The sequence below is a fragment of the Mus caroli genome, unplaced genomic scaffold (genome assembly GCF_900094665.2).
Source record: "Mus caroli unplaced genomic scaffold, CAROLI_EIJ_v1.1 scaffold_12403_1, whole genome shotgun sequence".
Lineage (NCBI taxonomy): Eukaryota > Metazoa > Chordata > Mammalia > Rodentia > Muridae > Mus > Mus caroli.
In genome coordinates this window covers 1-22,504 of record NW_018391489.1, presented here as the reverse complement: position 1 = coordinate 22,504, position 22,504 = coordinate 1, and the positions used below count along the sequence as shown (strand labels likewise).

The window sequence follows — 22,504 nt, the reverse complement described above, 5'->3', positions numbered from 1 at the left end:
GAGAGGAGAGGAGAGAGGGGGGCAGACAGAAACAGAAAGAGAGAAACAGGCAAAGAGAGAGTCAGAGAAAGAGACACTGAGAGGCAGAGAGAGATTAATCAGAATCAGAAGAGGGAGAAAAGAAGGTATTGAGAATATAAAAAGGACACAATGAACTCAAGAACAATATATGCATGTGTCTTCTACGCAATGATCAAGAATTAACAAATGGGACCTCATAAAATTGCAAAGCTTCTGTAAGGCAAAGGAAACTTTCAATAAGACAATAAGGCAACCAACAGATTGGGAAAAGATCCTTACCTATCCTAAATCTGAAAGACTGCTACTATCTGATATATACAAAGAATTCAAGAAGTTAGACTCCAGAGAACTATATTAAACCCTATTTAAAATGGGCTACAGAGATAAGCAAAGAATTCTTAACTGAGGAATACTAAAAGGCTGAGAAGCACCTAAAAAAAAAAAAAGTTCCAACATCCTTAGTCATCAGGGAAATGTAAATCAAAACACCCCTGAAATTCAACCTCACACCAGTCAAAATGGCTAAGATCAAAAATGCAGGTGACAGCAGATGCTGGCAAGGATGTGGAGAAGGAGAAACACTCCTCCATTGCTGGTGGGACTGCAAGCTGGTATAACCACTCTGGAAATCATTTTGGCAGTTCCTCAGAAAATTGGATATAGTTCTACCTGAAGATCCAGCAATACCATGCCACTCCTGGGCATATACCCAGAAGGCGCTCCAACTTTAATAAAGGCACATGATCTATGTACCTTGCTACCTTATTTATAATAGCCAGAAGCTGAAAAGAACTCAGATGTTCCTCAACAGAGGAATGGATACAGAATATGTGGTACATTTACACAATGGAGTACTATTCAGCTATTAAAAACAATGAATTCATGAAATTCTTAGACAAATGGATGTATCTGGAGGATATTATTCTGAGTGAGGTAACCCAAACACAAAAGAACACACATGATATGCAGTCAGTGATAAGTGGATATTAGCCCAGCAGTTCAGAATACCCAAGATACAATTTGAAAAACAAATGAAATGCAAGAAGCCAAACCAAAGTGTGGACCCTTTCCTTCTTAGAAGGGGGAACAAAATACCCATGTAAGGAGTTACAGAGACAAAGTTCAGTGCAGAGAATGAAGGCATGACCATCCAGAAACTCTCCCACCTGGGGATTCATCCCATAAAAAAACCACCAAACACAGGCACTATTCCAGATGTTAACAAGAGCTAGCAGACAGGAGATTGATATAGCTGTCTCCTGAGAGGCTCTGCCTGTGCCTGACTAATACAAACGTGGATGCTCGCAGTCACCCATTAAATGGAGCACAGGGTCCTCAATGAAGGTGCTAGAGAAAGTACCCAAGGAGCTGAAGGGATTTGCAGCCCCCTAGGATGAACACCAATGTGAACTAACTAGTAACCCCAGAGCTCCCTGGGACTGAACCACCAATCAAAGAAAACACAGAGAGATTCATGGCTTTAGCTGCATAGGTAGCTGAGGATGGCCTAGCAGGTCATCAATAGGAGTAGAGGCCCTTGGTCCTGTGAAGGTTCTATGCCCCAGTATAGGGGAATGCCTGGTCCAGGAAGCCAGAGTGGGTAGGTTGGTTAGCAGAGGGACTGCAGAGAGTATAGGGGATTTTCAGAGGGGGAACAAGGAAAGGGGATAATATTTGAAATATAAATAAAGAAAATATCTATTTTTTAAAATTAAAAAAGAGAATATAACTTAAAGGACACAATGAACTCAAGGACAACATATGCATGTGTAGAAAATCACCAAAATACTTTTGAATGTTGTTTAATATCTGTTATTGTCAAATTTTATAGTACCTCCCATTCTTTAGACTCAAATACTCTTACAGAATTAGAATGTGTATGTTTATAGGATAATCTGTTTTTAATACAATTTCTTGATCATATCATTGACTGATTATCTTGTCCAGAATGACTATCAGAACATTCTTAGGGTTGAGATCATGCTTTAGTGAATAAACCCTTTCAAATATTGATATGAGAAAGTATGTGTGTTTTCTAGTTCTGTAAATTAAGACAGAATCCTAGCATATTTTCTATAGGATTTATATATTCTCTACTAAACGAAGCTCTGACACTTTCATAGAAAGCCATGCACTTGTGTACCCAGTAGCCTCATCAGTAATCCATAATTTGACAGTGATGTTCTCTTTGTCCAGGGCTGAAGTTATGAATATGTTTTCCATCGTTCTGTTCACAATGATGGTCCTTATGTCTGGCTCTTCTCAAACAGCTGAAAATTTCAGTAAAAAATGCTTCCTGAAGGGAGATCCATCCATTCTAACCTGAGATCAAAGGTCAGTTGTAGTCTTGCCTTGATTGTCAGTAGTCCCTCTGTTAAAATATTACAATTGGGGTATTCTGCCTTATTCCTGGGACTTCAGATATTCTGAATAGCTGATAAAAACAGAAGAGATGAGTAAGGGGAACACAGAAGGAGGAACAACTCCTTAATGCGACAATATATATTTTCTTCCCAGACTGCTGTCTGTGTATCCTTCTGTAGCACCCTCAATTGATAGTCTACTTTCAGAGCTTTCAAAGCTGCTGAGAAAAAGACACCTTATACTCTTTCTTTCTCTCTCTTTATTTAACATGTTTCCATTACCCTTTATGGGTTTTTTTTTCTTATTTTTGCTGAAGTGCTAACCTCCATGGTTCAATCAAAATTTATGGTTTCTTTTTTCTTCTTTTTTTTCCATCTCTTTTGACAGCATCTGATATACATAATTTGCTTATAATGTTCTTTGAGCTATGCAGTGATCATTCAGGAATCCAAGACCAAACTTCCAGGTTTTCTGTACCAGAGCAGGGAGGGGTCAATGGCTTAGGACATCATCTGATGTGGGACCTAGAATTTTTGTATGGTCTATTATTTGTAATGTCTAGTGAGTGAGCTAACACACAAGAAAAAATCCAAGCCATCTTTGTTTGAAACAGACTGAAAACAGTTTTAGGTTCATGTTCAATAACCTGTTTCATTATCCAAGATATTCTATGTATTGGAACATAGAGGCTCCTTTTGCAATACACACTTATTAATGCAGGTATATATAACTGTTCAAAGTGCTGACAACAAGAGACTGAGTGCCAGGCTCTAAATGTCACAACACTGAACACTCATGTGTCAGTTGAGAATAGGAGAATAGAGTGGACAAGAAGCCAAACGCAAAGAAGCCCTCCAGCTCAGTGCTACAACTGATGCTTTTTTCCTATGCCTAAGAAAGAAATCAAAATTCTTAACATTTCTGAAAGAAATTGCTATAAATTCTTTGACATACCTTTCCTGCCATTTCTTCAGCAGATGTTACTCAATGTTGTTTTAGCAACAGCCAAATTAATACTATTTGCTTTTTTCTCCTGATTTTTTTCAAGTATGTTATTATCGCTTCAAAGTCTACAGTGGGCATTTACAGTGTTTATCAAATGCAGATGTGCAAACAGATCCATGCTCTATAATATGTTTGTGTCAAAACACTGTTTGTGGGGTTTTGATCCTGACTAATCTGCCTTCAGATGAGTTGGTAATTACCACTGAATATTTCAGAGAGTAATAAAGGAATCCTACTGAATTCCTGGAATGCTGAATACTCAAGCAATGTGGCTAACACAATGAAGCAATAACTCACATATTGGAAAAATATTTGCATATGAAGATGGAGCAAGTATTCAACTTCAAATTTGACTGCAGACAAGTCAAAGTAAGAAAATACAAATTTATTTTTAAAATGGGCAATTAACCTGAAGGTCACATTTCTCAAAAGAGGATAAGTGGCCAGCTTCTTCTTAAGGAACTGAAGATGACTTCCAGAGTACAACAGAGAGGTAAAAAGAGATTAGAGTTAGTGCAGTAACATTGGAGAAAAATGGGGTGAGGAAACCTTACTAAGGGACTAAGGTGGTGACTCTGTAGTTAAGAACACTGACTGATCTTTCAGATGACCTGACTTAAACACCCAGGATCTACATAGTATTTCACAATCATCTTCAGCGCTCATTTTCAATTCCAGGGATCATGACACACTCTTCTAGCCTCTGCAGGTTAAAACCCATGCAAATGTTTCTTTAATCTCTCTCTCTCTCTCTCTCTCTCTCTCTCTCTCTCTCTCTCTCTCACACACACACACACACACACACACACACACACAAACACACACACATATACACAAAATTAATATTAAAAATAAGAACTATTAAAATGCCACTGTGGCATTTTAGTCTCAAAACTAATAATTCAAAGACAGATGGATCTCTGTGAGTTCCAGGTTAGTGAGTGTTATATTGTGAGCACCTATATTAAAAACATTATTCTATGAAGGCCTACCCTCTGCTATGCACCACTGGCAGGCAGAAGACACCCAGAGGTCTGCCTGCCCATGCCCTGCCCTCAGAAGGAGACAATACAAAATGAAAAGGTATGGTAGAGAGTGGGAGAGAAAGAGAATTGGATCAGTTTTAATAATATGAGCAAAGGAAGAACTGGAGATGTGCACATGGAAAAGAAAAACCTGATGTGAATATCCTGCCCTGGCACCTGAGACAAAGGTTGATTGTCTTGGCTTATAATAGCTCTGAGGGCCATGTTTGGGTCTGTGGCCATGCAACATAAGGGGGTTGTGTCAATGTTGATGTGTAATACTATAAGCAAAAACCATTTGGACATCTTGTTATATGCTGCCACCTCTGACTACTTTTGGGTAAAATCTGTACTTGGTCCCAGTAGCGCTTTAGAGCTGGCTCTGATGATTAGGAAAATGAAAAGGCATTCTGAGGGCATGATCAAGGGAGAACTGTCCCTGTCCCTCATCTGCCACAAGGTGGCTTGGCCATAGGAGAGATGTAAAAACAAACCTGAGAGTACACCTCACATCAGTCAGCAGGGCTAAGATAAAAAACTCTATGACAGAAGATGCTGGTGAGGATGTGAGGAAAGAGGAACACTCCCCCATTGTTGGTGGGATTGCAAGCTGGTAAAATCACTCTTGAAATCAGTCTGGCAGTTCCTCAGATAGTTGGACATTGTATTACTGAGGATCCAGCTATACCATTCCTTGGCATATACCCAAATGATGCCCCAATATATAACAATGACACATTCTCCACTGTGTTCACAGCAGCCTTATTTATAATAGCCAGAAGCTGGAAAGAACCCAGATGTTCTTTAACAGAGGAATGGAAACAGAAAATGTGGTATATTAACACAATGGTATACTACTCAGCTATTAAAAACAATGTTGTCATGAAACTATTAGGCAAATGGACGGAACTAGAAAATACCCTGAGTGAGGTACCTAGTCACAAAAGAACACACATGGTATGCACTCACTGATAAGTGGGTATTAGCTGAAAAGCTCAGAATACCCAAGATACAGTTCACAGACCACATTAAGCTCAAGAAGAAGGAAGACCAAAGTGTGGGTGCTTCAGTCTTTCTTGGAAGGGGAAACAAAATACTCACAGTAGGAAATATGGAGACAAAGTGTAGAGCAGAGACTGAATGAAAGACCATCCAGAGACTGCCTCACCTGGAGATCCATCCCATATACAGTCACTGAATGCAGACACTATTGTGAATGCCAAGAAATACATGCTGACAGGAGCCTGATATAGCTGTCTCCTGAAAGGCTGTGCCAGAGCCTGACAAATATAGAGGTAGATGCTAGCAGCCAACCATTTGACTCAGCTCAGTGTCCCCAATGGAGGAGTTAGAGAAATGACTAAAGGAGCTGAAGGGTTTTCCAACCCCATAAGTAGAACAAGAATATCAAACAACCAGACACCCTAGAGCTCCCAGGATCTAAGCCACCAACCAGGGATTACTAATGAAGTGACCTATGGTTCCAGCTACATATATAGCAGAGGATGTCCTTGTTGAAGGACAATATGAGTGGAGGCCCTTGGTCCTGATACAGATCAATTCCCCAGTGCTGGAGAATGCAAAGGCAGGGAGTGCAGAAGTGGGAGAGTAGATGTCTTAGGGATTTACTGCTGTGAACAGAAAACCATGACCACGGCAAGTCTTATAAAAAACAACATTTAATTGGGGCTGGCTTACAGGTTCAGAGGTTCAGTCCATCACTATCAAGTTGGGAGCACAGCAGGTATAGTGCAGGAGGAGCTGAGAGTTCTATGTCTTCATCCAAAGGCTCCTAGTGGAAGACTGACTTCCAGGCAGCTAGGGTGAAGAACTTATGCCCACACCCACAGTGATACACATACTCCAACCAGGTCACACCTCCAAATGGTGCCACTCCCTGGCCCAAGAATATACAAACCATCACAGTAGGTAAGTAGGTGGGAGAACACGCTCATAGAAGCCGTTGGGTGAGGGGTGGGACGGCTGGGTTGGGCATTTTCCAGGGATTGGTTGACCTGGAATGGGGATAACATTTGAACTACAAATAACAAAAATATCCAATAAAAAAAAGAGAGACATACTTTTTCCTCTTGCCCATTGACAACTTTAGCAGATGAGAGAGCTGGCTCCAAGATCGTGAGAACCAGAGTGCTCATCCCATTCATCACCAGCTTCAGCACTCAAGAAATAGGTCCTCCCAGGTTGCCTAATGGTGTGAGTATAGCTTAGATGGCCCTTTGGGCATGAAAGCAAGACAGTTGTTCCCAGTCTTTGCTTCTAAGGCAATGAATGGATGATCTAAGCAGTGCTGGAAAGTTCACCCTGGTCCTATGGGTACAGAAAACCTGACAGATAGAGCAATTCAGCTACCAATCAGGTCTTGAACCAGGCCCACCCTAATATCTTCTCTATCTCAGAACTGCTGGAGTGCATGAAGGGACTGTTCCTCCTGATCCAAAGGTTCAAGAGCTCTATGATATAAGGTAACAACAGAATATCTGAGTAGAGTCCTAGTGAGGAACAAGTATTGATAGTATAGCAAAAGCCAGAGGCCTTGAACCAGACTAATGACTCAATGCAATGAACATTTGCAGGTAAAGATGTATAGACAAAAGTGTATACTGTGTGATACACTATAACACACTGTTGCTTCCACAACAAGCTTTTTAATAAATCTTTATTTTTTCAAGGTTATTGAAAAGATTGCATGGTTCTGTGTGACTATCTAGGGGTGCTTTGTCTTTAGATCCTGCAGGTCTCCATTCACACAGATTCAAGTTTCACAGTGGAATTCATCTGCCCCTAATATTGGCAGTGAGGACTGAGCTCATTTTCTACAAACATGGAATGAACTTTGTCAAGTGACTCTTGAGAGTGGGATTTTTTAACTCTCTAGGTACTTTTTACACAACTCTATCAACCAGGAGATTTGCATATTGCTCCCTAGGGAGGACCTCTTCTTGCAAGTGCAGAGTAAAAGCTCACTCCTCTTTCTGTCTTGATTACTTTTGACTCTCCATATCAAGTTCACAGAATGAGGTTCTCTGCTCAGCTTCTGGGGCTGCTTGTGCTCTGGATCCCTGGTAAGGAGACAAAGATGAAGAAAGAATTTTGAGGGAGGGGGATTTCTGAGACATGATGATAAATATGTATGTTCTGTCCATGTATGAGATATACAGTTCTGTTCTCCAGTAAAGGACTTGTGAGGTTCAAAGTGTGAAGACATTAAAATCTGTTTTTCTGTGACAACTCTGACAGGTTCCAAAGCCAAAAGTCAAGGTGAATGCTAGAATGAAGACTCTCTGTGCTTCCTCTATATGCATATTTTATGTGGAGCACTTTTAGAGTATGGGTGAAAGACATGAACACAATAAGTAAAAAAAAAAAAAGGAAGGGAATTCACTTCATTGTATCATTTTTTGTACATAACCAATTAATTCTCTTATTGCAGGATCCACTGCAGATATTGTGATGACGCAAGCTGCATTCTCCAATCCAGTTATTCTTGGAACATCAGCTTCCATCTCCTGCAGGTCTAGTAAGAGTCTCCTACATAGTAATGGCATCACTTATTTGTATTGGTATCTGCTGAGGCCAGGCCAATCTCCTCAGCTCCTGATATATCGGATGTCCAATCTGGCCTCAGGATTCCCAGACAGGTTCAGTGGCAGTGGGTCAGGAACTGATTTCACACTGAGAATCAGTAGAGTGGAGGCTGAGGATGTGGGTGTGTATTACTGTGGTCAACTGCTAGAATTCCCTCCCACACTGATACAGCCCTGAACAAAAACACCCCTGCCTCAGTTGACAAAGCTGCCTGGTAAATTCTTTGTTTTGGGTGTAACATGATGTTTCCAGCATGGCAAAGTGAATTTTTTTTAAAGAGATTCTTGTTTTCCTCTGAATTTCACCTAATGAAAAATGAAGCCCTAGGAAATGAAACATTCTATGAGAGTTCATGCTTGAAGAAGATGCAGCAACTTCTCTGCAGTGATGATATTTCATAAAATGCCTTACTCGATAGGAACAAGTGCACTCAGTTATGATTAGTGGTAGGCAGGACCACACCTTGGCCAAGACGACATCAATGTGCATATTGGTGGCCTTATATTTTATCTTCAATCTCATTTCAGGACTAGTCTAGTTCTCTGGATGTATTTGTCCCACCTTCCAATGTGTCCAGATTGAATAACTTTCTTCTGACTTTTACTTTCATGTAAGCTTATTGATAACATGTTGCCATACCAGGCTTGGGAAACATTTGTTGATTCCATGTGATGCACCAATAGAAAATGATGTAACAAATAGATTTTGAAAGAGTCAAAATAGTGAGTATCTGAGTCCTTAGAACAAATGGAGCCTATGCATTCAGGAATTATTAACTAAAATATACACAGAATAAAACATATAACAAAATTAATAAAAAATCTAACAAATGGATCCATAATTTAATCATTAATAAACAGACTGCTATGAAAAGTTAAAATGCAAATAAACAATTAACAACTACTGGCTCTTTTTTTTTTCTTTCTTTCTTTGGGGGGGGGGGTTATTGAGAGAGGGTTTCTATGTATAGCCTTGGCTGTCCTGGAACTCACTCTGTAGACCAGGCTGGCCTCGAACTCAGAAATCTGCCTGCCTCTGCCTCCCAAGGGCTGGGATTAAAGGCATGTGCCACCACCACCCGGCTAATTACTGGCTCTTATGGTCTTTATAACCCTCTTCTGTAATAATGGTCCCTGAGACTTGGAAATGACAGGTGATATAGATGCTCCATTTTAGGCTGAGCACAGCAATTATAATTAGTCTATGTACTTATATATTTATTATACTATCACTCAGTCACCATTCACTGTACAAAGAATCTTTTCTTGTTTGTTTATTTATTTATTTATTTATTTATTTATTTATATTAGATATTTTCTTTCTATACATTTCAAATGCTATCCAGAAAGTTTTCTATACCCTCCCTCCACCCTGCTCCCATACCCACCCACTCCCATTTCTTGGCCCTGGCATTTCTCTGTACTGGGGCATATAAAGTTTGCAATACCAAGGAGCCTCTCTTCCTAGTGATGGCCAACTAGGCCATCTTCTGCTACATATGCAGCTAGAGATATGAACTCTGGGGGTACTGGTTAGTTCATATTGTTGTTCCATCTATAGGGTTGCAGACCCCTTCAGCCTCTTGGGTGCTTTCTCTAGCTTCTCCATTGGGGGCCCTGTGTTCCATCTTATGACTGTGAGCATCCACTTCTGTATTTGCCAGGCACTGGCATAGCCTCATATAAGACAGCTATAACAGGGTCTGTTCAGCAGAATCTTTCTGGCATATACCCAGAAGAAGTTCCAACTGGTAATAAGAACACATGCATCCTCTGTGTTCATAGCAGCCTTATTTACAATATCCAGAGCTGGAAAGAACCCAGATGTCCCTCAACAGAAGAATGGATACAGAAAATGTGGTACATTTACACAATGGAGTACTACTCAAGTATTAAAAACAATGGATTTATGAAGTTCTTGGACAAATGGTTGTATCTGGAGGATATCATCCTAGTGAGGTAACCCAATCATGAAAGAAGTCATTAGATATGCACTCACTGATAAGTGGATATCAGCCCAGAAACATAGAACACCCAAGATATAATTTGAAAAACACAAGAAAATCAAGAAGAGCGAACACCAATGGGTGGATACTTCATTACTCCTTAGAATAGGGAACAAACTACCCATGAAAGGAGTTACAGAGACAAAGTTTGGAGCTGAGACAAAAGGATGGACTATCCAGAGACTACACGACCCAGGGATCCATCCCATAATCAGCCACCAAACCCAGACAAAGAAACTTTTCTGATGAAGTCTGAAAGCTGTGCTAATCTATATGTTGAGAATTATAATTTTGGAGGATTGTTTTACACTGAGTCAAGTTTGTAAAATAATAGTAGTAAGTTGTGACTTTGGTGGTGTGAACTCCTAAACCTTTTGTTTTGGGAAGATTTGCAGTACCATTCATGTGTTGCTTCCTGTGGGTAAGGTCTTAGACCTAGTTTTGAAAAGCTGTGGGATAACCCATAACATCTGTGTCAATCTTAGTGACATGATCAAATCTTACATCTTACATGCAAAGTCATTATTGCAGTTCACAGGATTCACAGCAGCTACATAGGACTGCCCATTTTTCCCCCTTACCTGCTCATATAACACCCTTTGGTACTATGAAATCTATCCACCAGTATTTCCCTTGTCTCTAGTTAATACTGATTAGAATTTTTACATCCTTTGACAAATGTGTGTGGTACATATATAAATAGCATTTCACTATAAAATTCTGCTTGGGAACTGTCTTAATTAGAATACTATACTTGTGATAAATGTCATGACTGAAAGTAGTTAAAAATGAGTGGGTCAGAATCCATGATGGTGTAGAGAAGGCATGCTTGCCAGAGGAGAGCACACATATTAACTGTATGTAGAAAGTAAAAAACAAAAAAAGGAATTATGTGTATCTTTAAGATTCCAGAGTTTGTTGTTCTTCCTATGGGGTTGCAAACCCATTCAGTTCCTTCAGTCCTTTCTCTAATACCTCCATTAGGGTCCCTGTCCAATGGTTGGTTGACTGCAAGCATCCACCTCTTTATTTGTCTGACTCTTGCAGAGCCTCTCAGGAGACAGCCATATCAGGCTCCTGTCAAGCAAGCACTTCTTGGCATCCACAATAATGTATAGGTTTGGTTACTGTATATAGGAGATGGATGCAAGTGTGGGATAGTCTCTGGATGGACTTTCCTTCAATCTCTGCTCCATTCTTTGCTTCTGTATTTTCCCCTGTGAGTATTTTGACACCCTCACCTCTCATTTACAACATCCTTAATGTTAGTTTTATCTTCCACAACACCCTCCTCAACACCATGTAGGATCTTTCCTTCCTTTCTCACTCCAATATTTCATTCTAATTTAAGATTCAACAACTACTCCAAATTAAGCACATAACTTTGTAGGTTACCTTAAGCAATACAATCCTTTCCTAATACAAAGCAATACAATCCTTTCCTGATATCCTTTCCTGGATATAATGGGAAATTTTACCACGTCCTTTTCCTTTATATCTGAATAAAGAAATGCATTTCAAAAATTAAATAAAATAAAATTATACTAATTGCAGGAAACTGGAGGCAATTGCAGATAATCATATTGCTAAAATTAAATGAATATCATCCATTGTGGTCCCAGCTTCACCCTTTCTTCCCAAGGTGCCTGGATGCATCCAGTACAATGACTTGAAGAGAGCAGGAAAAAGTCTAAAATGGGCTGGGTCAGCAATCTACTTCTTCCTTCTATGACATCAGATGCTGCTGCCCACCAGGCTTGGAGAAAGTGAAACGGAATCCAGGACAAATAGGAATCATGTCACTCCAGTCCAGCTTGGAAAGCTGAAAAGTGTTACAGCTCTTACATAATAAAGAGGGACAGGCAGTAGGCACTGGCCTTGGTTCCTAGTCACATGGTAGGTGTGGTGGCAGTGGTGATGTCAGGGGCCTATGCTCCGATGAGAGCTTCTGCAAGAGATAGAAGCCTTGCCATCCAGGTGAGTACAAAAGTCCAGTGATGTGTTGTCTGGGAGATGGGGAAATCATCTTCAAGTATTACAAATCAGTGCAATCAGCTAGTCTCTGATTATCCTGGAGAAAACAACTTGTGTGCTTTATCACATGTTGACTGGGACTCCAAAACCTTGGGGAGTAGAATGGGATTTGTGGGCTAAATGTGTTCTATTTCCCCAGTCTGCTCTATTTGTATCGAGTAGAATTCCAGGTTATGTGCTATTTGACTGACAATCTCTGTCTAACTGGTAGGGGAGTATTTGGTTTCCATGCTCAGAAGCAGGCCAGGAAACAGGAAAGGAGTTAGTTCCCCTTCTGCGGGTCTCAACTTTTGAGATTTCTGGAGTTTGTACATGTTTGACCTCACCAGTCCTGTGGCAGTTTCTCTGTTGGCATGGTCTGTGTCCCACATTCCACACTTTCACACTTAACTCTCCCTATTCATCAGTCTCTTTGCCTATTTATATCACCTGTGCCTTTTAGGGTTTTACTGCTGTGAACAGATACCTTGACCAAGGCAACACTTAAAACATTTAAAGGACAACATTTATTTGTGCTGGCTTACAGGTTCATAGGTCCATCATCAAAGTGGGTGCAGGGCAGCATCTAGGCAGGCCTGGTGCAGGCAAAGCTGAGAGTTCTATAGCTTTGTTTGAAGGTTGCTAGTGGAAGAGTGACTTTTAGGCAGCTAGGATGAGGGTCTTAAGCCCATGCCCACAGTGACACATCTACTCCGATTAAGCCTCCAAATAGTGCCATTCCCTGCACCAAGCATATACAAACCATCACAACCTGTGTGCTATCTCCCCCTTTTGATCTTTCAATGCCAATGCAGCTTTTGATTTCATAGATTTAACAAACTACTCAAATTAAGCACTCAACAGTAAAGGTTACCCTACCCAGTATAATCTCCTCTTAGCTACACACATTTACAGGACAATTTTATAATTCCCCTCTCCTTTATATTTTAATTACTTCATATATTAAATTACTTGAATGAAGTGATATCAGAATGACAGCTATCACATGGCTATTTCTCATTTTTGTTTGTTACATTCTGTGTAATCACATGTGTTTTTCTCTGTCATGAATTACAAATGAAACATTTATTTATTTATTTATTTATTTATTTATTTATTGTTTTTTCAAGACATGGTTTCTCTGTGTAGTCCTGGCTGTCCTGAAACTCACTATGTAGACTAGGCTGGCCTCTAAATCATAAGTCTGCCTGGCTCTGCCTCCAAAGTGCTAGAATTAAAGGTATGTACCACCAATGCACAGCTGAAATGAAACTATTTTTTATATATTTTTTTATTATGTATGTTCCTCAATTACATTTCCAATGTTATCCCAAAAGCCCCCATACCCTCCCCCCCACTCCCCTACCCACCCATTCCCACTTTTTGGCCCTGGTGTTCCCCTGTACTGGGACATATAAAGTTTGCATGTCCAATGGGCCTCTCTTTCCAGTGATGGCTTACTAGGCCATCTTTTGATACATATGCAGCTAGAGTCAAGAGCTCTGGGGTACTGGTTAGTTCATAATGTTGTTGCACCTACAGGATTGCAGATCTCCTGCAACCTGCTTGCACCTACAGGGATGTACCTATAGGGTTGCAGATCTCCTGCTCCTTGGTTGCTTTCTCTAGCTCCTCCATTGGGGGCACTGTGATCCATCCAATAGCTGACTGTGAGCATCCACTTATGTGTTTGCTAGGCCCCGGCCTAGTCTCACAAGAGACAGCTATATCAGGATCCTTTCAGCCAACGCTTGCTAGTGTATGTAATGGTGTCATCGTTTGGAGGCTAATTATGGGATGGATCCCTGGATATGGCAGTCTCTAGACGGTCCATCCTTTTGTCTCAGTTCCAAACTTTTCTCTGTAACTCCTTCCATGGGTGATTGTTTCCAATTCTAAGAAGGGGCAATGTGTCCACACTTTGGTCTTCGTTCTTCTTCAGTTTCATATGTTTTACAAATTGTCTCTTATATCTCGGGTATACTTTAGGGGCTGAAGAGATGGCTTAGCAGATAAGAGTACTGTCTTCTATTCCAGAGGTCCTGATTTTAATCCCTAGCAACCTCATAGTGACTCATATCCATCTATAGTGTGATCTGATGTCCTCTTCTGGCATATAGGTGTACAAGCAGATAGAGCACCCATATACAATAAATAAATAAGTAAATAAATAAATAAGTAAATAAGTAAAATTTGATATTTTAGAGATGAAAGAGAAAGCATTTTTTTCTCAGTGTGCCCATACCACCCTTAAATGTGAGAAAGGATATGGACAACATACTCTTTTTTCAAGGAAGGCTGAAATCCGAGTAATCCAGAGGAATGCAGACTGCAGATATTCACAACAGGGCAACACATATACTCCTTTATCTGACATGCTTCTCTGGAATTTGTGTTGTTTCTGTAGATATTTTTCAGAATATTTCCAGAATTTTAAAGAGACATATGGTTTAGATGGGATATATCATAGTTTTATTGAGAAATGTAAAATGATACTCCTGCTGAAAGGAAACTCACAATAAACTACTAGGGGATATATTGTTTGGATTTTAACTTACTGTCAGATGACTGACTGAGTTTGGTATTATAAGTAATCAGTTCACAATGGATGGGATTGGAAGGTTCAAACTGTTTAAATTTTTAAGTAAACAACTTTTTCAGATTTTGCATATACTGAGAATCTTGCTATTTAATTATATTAATAAATATAATAAAATGCACTGAATTAGCTTTTTTGTGGGAGGTACCTTTTTAAATTAATTAGATATTTTCTTTATTTACATTTCAAATGTAATTTCCTCTTTTCCCTTCCTCTTTTTCTCTTTCCCCTTCTGAAAACCTCCCGACTCCCCCTCCCCCTGATCACTAACCCACCCACTCCAACTTCCCTGTTCTGGCATTCCCCTACACTGGAGTATCAAGCCTTAACTGGACCAAGGGCTTCTCTTCTCACTGATGTCCCACGAGGCCATCTTCTGCTACATATGCAGCTGGAGCCATGGGTCCCTCCATGTGTATTCTTTGGTTGTTGGTTTAGTCCATGGTAGTTCTGGGGGTTCATGTTGGTTCATATTGTTGCTCCTTCTATGAGGCTGAAGACCCCTTGGGTCATTTCTCTAGTTCCTCCATTGTGGATCCTGTGTTCAGTTTAGTATATGGATGATGGTATTTCAAATGCCTGAAGTTTGACATTGAGGCAGTATATTTTAGACATTTTTTAAGTACAGTAAAACATTTGAAAACAAAAACTTTTATCTCAATTTCATTTGCAGAGTAAGCCTAAGACTTGAAACTCTTTTGCAAAGTACATGTGACTTCTCCCCTAAGGGTGGATTCAATTGCCTGAGAAAGGAAACTAATGATGAAGCCCATGAAGAGAGACTCTAGGGAATTTGGGTGAGGCCTTATAGATATAGACAAGGTCATCAGTTTACTACGAACATCCATTCCAAGTATTCTAGGTGAAAACCAAGTATATATTTCCTCCATGAGGAGATACCCCTATGTAACTAACTTTGCTAGTTTCTCCATTGCTTATCTGTGAGCACAAGTGCCCTCTTCAATATAGAAGAGGTTTTGTTATTTTTGCAATCATGAGAAGCTGTCGGGGTACTTCCCTCTATCTGTGTTGCAACACCAAACCATACATTTGCATATTGTTCCCCAGGGAAGGACCACCCCTGCCAGTTTTGAATAAAAAGTCAGTTGTCTTCTTTCTGTGACTGAAAAGTCTTCTCAGGCTTCCTCCTCAAAATGAAGTTGCCTGGTAGGCTGTTGGTGCTGTTGTTCTGGATTCCTGGTGAGAACAGAGGAATTGAAAATGGGAAGGGAGCACAAGAACTGGGTCACACTGCTCACTACGTGTGTTGTGCCATGTATGAGTAGACAGGTATCATCCTCCAGGATGGTGCCTGTTGGGTATATATTTGTGAGAAGGAGGTTCCAGGTGGGAGAGAACCTGTGCCACAATGAAGATTATGACATGGATAGATGAGATGGTCTAAGTTATGCATAGAAGCACCTTGGGGATTCTATTTCACTTGTTTTGTTAGGACAGGAATTTTAATATATAAAGAATTCTATCAATAAACAAACATTTCAGTTGAAATGTGTTAAAAGAATCAGAAGATTGCTCATGAAGTTTGTACCTGATTCTGTACTTCTCTTTCATTATTTCAGCTTCCAGCAGCGATGTTCTGTTGACCCAAACTCCACTTTTCCTGCCTGTCAGCCTTGGAGATCAAGCCTCTATCTCTTGCACATCTAGTCAGAGCCTTGTACACAGTAATGGAAATACCTATTTGGGATGGCACCTGCAGAAGCCAGGCCAGTCTCTACAACTCCTGATCTATGAGGTTTCCAAACGACATTCTGGGGTTCCAGACAGGTTCAGTGGCAGTGGGTCAGGGACAGATTTCACACTCAAGATCAGCAGAGTGGAGACTGAGGATTTGGGAGTTTATTACTGCTTCCAAGGTACACATTTCCCTCCCACAGTGATGCAGACCTTAACAAAAAATATCCTTGCTTGGGGTCCCAGCTGTCAAATAAGTTACTTATCTGTGTGAAAGAGAAGTGTTGAGGATCTGCAGATTATGTGGTGCAGCTGAGGGCATGTGCAGCTTGGCTACAGCTCACTGGTCATTCTTTTTGGCTTCACTGGCGACAATAACAATGATATCATATCTGCCCCATGAGAGTAGTGAAGAGGTAGCCTCCCAGCAATCAGCAATGATTGTGGTAAAGCTGAGTGTAAACCCATTCTGTTCCTACAGGCCTTGTCTTTCTTTGTTATTCAACATTATCTGGTAAAGCAGACAGGAAACAGGGAAGTATTTCTTTATTAAATTGTCTCACTTACTAATAATTATATCATTTGCCACATTTTAAGCTTTTGATTTAAATTCCATTGTATATGTATATTATCTTCTGTTTTTATTCCATCTGCATGATGTATTTCCATTGACTCTGTAGCTTTCACCAAATGCTTTACCATAAAGTATTTCTTTTCTGACATAGTTTTCTCAATGCATCACAGATCTAACAAGAATCTTTTAGGTTAACCCTATTATGGGGATCACTGCTGTAGTTAACATTCTGCTAAAGAGATGTACATTATTGACAGATATGAAGTCTACAACTGAGTAAAATTTATGAAAATTTCTTAATCCACTGGGAATTTGAAGGGCATCTTCTAGAACTGTGATACTTAGCAATTCAGCAGTAGACTTTCAGTTTAATTTCATTTTTACCTCTCTATGTTCTTCCTCTAAAATGTATGTTGTCTCTTTAGCAATAAGGATTTGTGACCTCCTTCTGGTGGTCAATCAAAAAATCTGACAATAGCCTGTATTGTTTTGTGGGTTTGGGACCGCTGTTATAATGCGGATACCTATACATGACACTAGGAACCTTTCATCTCTAGAGGATCATTATTCACCTTGGAATTAAAAAAATAACGTGTTTTTGTAGTGTTTTTGGTATACACTCATACTTTTGTTTGCAATTCAACATGTTACCTGTATTTTTTGGCTAATATTCACTTTTAAGTGAGGACATGTCATCGATGTTGTTTTTGGACTTAGTTACCTCACTCAGGATGATATTCTCAAGTTACATCCATTTGCCTGCAAAATTTGTGATGTCTTGGTTATTAGTAGCTGAATAGTATTCCATTGTGTAGATGTACCACATTCTCCTTACCTACTCTTCAGTGAGAGACATCTTGGTTGTTTCCAGTTTTTGCCTATTATGAATAAAGCTGCTATGAACATAGTGTATCAAGTATTTTGTGGGATATTGGAGCATCATTTGGGTATATTCCCATTAGTGGTATAGCTGGGTCTTTAGTTAGAACTTCTTTCATTTTTCTGCACTCACACAGACACACACACACACACACACATACACAATTGACTTTCCAAGTGGTTGAATAAGTTTTCACTGCCACCTGCAATGAAGGAGTTGTTCCCCTTGCTCCACATCCTCAGCAGCATGTTCTAACTTTTTTTATCTTAGCCATTCTGATGGGTGTAAGATGGAGNCTGAAAAGGACTTGCTTTTGACAAAAATGTCAAACCCAAACAATGGAAAAAGAAAGTATCTTCAAAAAATGGTGCTGACTTAATTGAATGTCAGCATGTAGAAGAATGTAAATAGATACATATCTGCCATCTGGCAAAAAATTCAAATCCAAGGGGATCAAAGACCTCAATATAAAGGTGGGTACCCTAAGTCCAACAGAAAAGAATGTGGGGAATAATCTTGAACTCATGGGTATAGGAGACAACTTTCTGAACAGAACACCAATGGCCCAGGCTGTAAGACAAACTATTAATAAGTGGTAACCTTTGAATCTGAAAGGCTTCTGTAAGGCAAATATATTGTAAATAAGACAAAACAACAGATAACAGAATGGGAAAAGACTTTCACCAACCCTACATATGACAGTGGGCTACTATCCAAAATATATAAAGTACTCGAGAAGTCAGCCACCAACAAACCAAATAACCCAATTTTAAAAATGTGATACAAATCTAAACAGAATTCTCAACAGAGGTACAACAGTGTACCCATGAGGAAGACTCAGCTCTGCTGTGCTCATGCCATTGGGATTACCTCACTTGCAAGCCCCATATGCAGGGACAGCTCTACTGTGCTGTGAGATGCAGGGCCTGCTGTCTCAGCTGCTAGGAAGGTGAGGATCAGAATCAGCTCTCCTGCTCTCATGACTCCCTTGAAGCCAACTCACCTGCCCCCAGCTAGTATCAAGGGACAGTCTCCTGCCACCTTCTGATCCTCCTTCCCTTTATCTGCCCAGTTATCAGCTCTCCTTTATTGTACAAATTTAGATGGGAAGCTGGTTTACAAGAAATCACCTGAATGCAGACTCATTCCTTGTTTCCAACCACTCACAGGAGATTGGAATTAACATCAAATATAATTAGCTCCAGGGCTATTTATAACATTTCCCCCTTTCTGTCTAATTCAAAGACTATTTTATCTCAGATATAATTGAACATAACTATTATTATTTTGTAATTTATAAAGTACTAGAGACCTAACACCCAGTCCATCATCTTTGTTAATTAAACAGAACATCTGTCATGTATCTTTACTTAAAAGACTTATAATTCTACATCTGGATATATCTTGGCTTTATATTGAATACCATCTTAAAACCATCCTCTCAGAACTGTTCCTCTCAAAGTAAAAAGCCTGGGTTGGCTAGGAGACTATGCAGTTTTTCAACCCCATCAGAAATCCAAGAATGACTGATATTAACTGAAAATATATAGAAAGCCTAACACAGCTTCCAAAACTTAGCCAATTTACAGAGATCACTTGGACAATCCCTTACTTCAACATGTTGGAACATTTGTATTCAGCTTATTGGCCAGGGTCATCTGACAGACTTAGAGAAACAGAAGTATTAAGGACTAGCTTACTCTTCCTCAGCAGAATCAAGCTGTCCTAACCTGTTATTGTGTCTGTTCTTTGGACAGTATTATGTCTGTAGGTGAAATGAGGCTATTCTTGCCTAGTGGTTGTTTTGCCACAACTAGGATAACTAAAAGATGCTCAGTTTCTTCTTTGAATCCAAGTCAAGGAAAGCTATCAGGAGCTGACTAGTCTCAACCACAAGTGAATAAATAACATTAAACACCACATTCTATGGACTCCTGATGTTTCTGAAAAGCAACTATCTATGTAAAGTAATCTAGATTGTTCTCAGTTATCTACTCTCAGCCATTTCTGATTAAAATACCTGAAAACACCGTAAAAATAAATTTGGAGCCATAGATTTCCTATTTGGCCTTTAACTCACAGGTTTAAACATCTCTGAATTGTTTCTAATAACAACAATAGAAGGACTGGGTATAAGCCTTGTACTTCAAAATTTTAGTATCAAAGACAACCCATAATAACCACCCCTACTCTCAAAGCCTAGGAAACTGGGACAAAGACTTCATAACTTCTTCAAGCTGAATATGGGCATTGAGATCTTTTTGAAGAGAGGGGGAAAGGTAGGGAAAATGGGGCAATTCATTGTCCTTAAGAAGGACACACCAATGATGTCTCTGATGTCTGTGTCCTGCCTGGATGCAGATGAAAAGCCAAGACATCAGGAATTCAGGCAGGTCAGCTCAGCATGTCTGATGATGAAATTCACCAAGACCGTATATTCTGTAATATATAAATCTCAAAATAAAACATTAATATCATCAAGATAAGCTTTTTGTTTTATTCTCTGGAATCTACTTCTTCGGGGGGCTTCCTTCTATCAAATCTGATCCATATAACTCTGGAAGTGTAAATACCTGAATCACCTATTCCTTAAATCAGCATATCTTCCAACCTGTAACCAGGAAAACCTGTAGCTTGCCCTCTGTCCCAGAGGAACAATAAAACAACCACAATACTCAAATTCACACACATTTTAGCCTATTTAGGCCTTTCTCATTTGTCATGACAGGATATTAACCCAAAATTCGTGTGGAGCCCACGTTAGAGAATATGAATCTCCTACAGTCCTTATCATATCATCTTTAAACAATTGGTTCACACTTCTATCTATACGTCCTCCTTTATTTGGAGTCAGCGACTAATATTTCCTATCTAGTTCTGAACCACAGGTAAAATCTCCCATCTTTATGTACTATACCTGTTTATAAGAGGTAGCTTGTCAAACCAGAATTTAAACCCAAAATTCCTGGGGTGCCCACTTTAGACAGAATATGAGTATCATACCTGTAAGTCTTGTTATAGTAATATATCTTTATACCATCTTTAAAGCAATTATTTCAAACTTCCACTAATATCTGCCTATAAGAAGCAGATAGTTTTTAATTGTTAAACTCCCTACCTATAGACCTCTGACATTTTTGAAAACCAAAAAATCTATTCAATTTTGTTGATTAATCTCCCTTTTTTCCTCTGTCACCAAGGTCTTCAGGAGGTCTCCCTCTATCATGTCTGATTTTTCTTAATTTGGAAGGAACCCATAACTTTTCTTTTCCTGTGGAAACATAGTCATAAGCTTTTCCCCAGTGTAACACATTTCCCATTTTCCACTCTGGTGTTAGAATATCCTCACTATAAACAGGCTGGTTTAGTTCCAAAGTTCTTCCCACAATCCAGTGTTTTTCAGTAGCTGTTGTGTTTTGCTCATGAGCATTTTAAAAAAAAATTAAGGTTAATAAAGCACTATGTAATCTATGTTTGGGGGTTCTTGTCTATCCTTTTTGCCTAGTAAGCAACCCGCTTAGAGTTTGATTAGGTCTTTCCACAATCCCTTGTCTTGTAGGATTATGTGATATGCCTGTAGCATGTTTTATATTATAATATTAAAAAACTGCTTCATCTTATTAGAGATATACACAAGACCATTATCCATTTTAATTTGTATGGGTAGTCCCACAATGATCATAACTTCTAAAAAAAATGTAATTACAGAATCAGCCTTTTCTGATGCTAAGGCCCATTGAAATCCTAAATATGTGCCTATAAGTTTCCTTGACTTATTACCAAATGATAGAGAATCCTTTCTTTAAACCTTTGCTATTAATAGGGTGTTTTTATGGAATTTTGAAGCCTCTAGTATGCTTCCTATCAATAGTTGGTCAATTTCATTATTACCTTGCACCAGAGTGCCTGGCAGGTGTATATATGATTTTATGTGGGTTATATATACTGGATAACTCCTATTTCTAATCATATTTGTAGCTGAATAAATAGTGAAGTCAATTCAGAATCATGATAAATAAGTTCAGCAGTCTCTAAGTGTAAAATAACTTTCGGCAACTCTCAATAGAGTTGTTACTATATTAAGAGATTCTTGAAAATCTGAAAATACCATGATTATTGCATATAATTGACTTATAGGGACTCTCAAATAACTTACTTTCATATTCTGATTTGTATCCTGCCTTTCCTGATTTACTGGCATCCGTGTAAAATGTAGGGGTTCCAGATACTGTAGTTCCCTTTATTATATGAGGGAGAATCCAATTAGTTCTTTTTTTTATTTTTGTTTTTATTTTTAGTAGTATATAACACAATCATTGATTCAATTATATGTTGATTGATATTTGATTCATTTCCAGTTTGGGATAATTAAAAATACAGTTATTGTCAACATTTGTTATAAATCTGTAAATGGACTATGCTTTCACTACTCATAAAAATTTGGAAATAGTAATGCTAATTCATATAAAGACGTACATTTCACTTTTAATTACATTGACAAAGTATTTTCCCCAAAAATAACACTTCATATTCCCAACAGTAGCATGCACATGATCTACTTGCTCTGCATCCCAGCCAACAGTTGTTGTAGGCTGTGCTTTGAATTCTAGCAATTCTAATTAGTAGGTAGTTACATCCCATTGAGGTTTTTTTTTTTAATTTTTTAATATTTTTTATTACATATTTTCCTCAATTACATTTCCAATGCTATCCCAAA

General features: G+C 39.1%; 2 gene segments (V, D, J or C); both read left to right on the top strand.

Annotated features, from left to right (window-relative positions):
- Window positions 1-7,449: 7,449 nt before the first annotated feature.
- LOC110289210 lies at window positions 7,450-8,198 on the top strand. The segment is given in 2 exon segments: window positions 7,450-7,498; window positions 7,867-8,198. Coding segments are annotated over 2 exon segments (381 nt in total).
- Window positions 8,199-15,779: 7,581 nt separating this feature from the next.
- LOC110289213 lies at window positions 15,780-16,607 on the top strand. The segment is given in 2 exon segments: window positions 15,780-15,838; window positions 16,219-16,607. Coding segments are annotated over 2 exon segments (435 nt in total).
- Window positions 16,608-22,504: the final 5,897 nt, after the last annotated feature.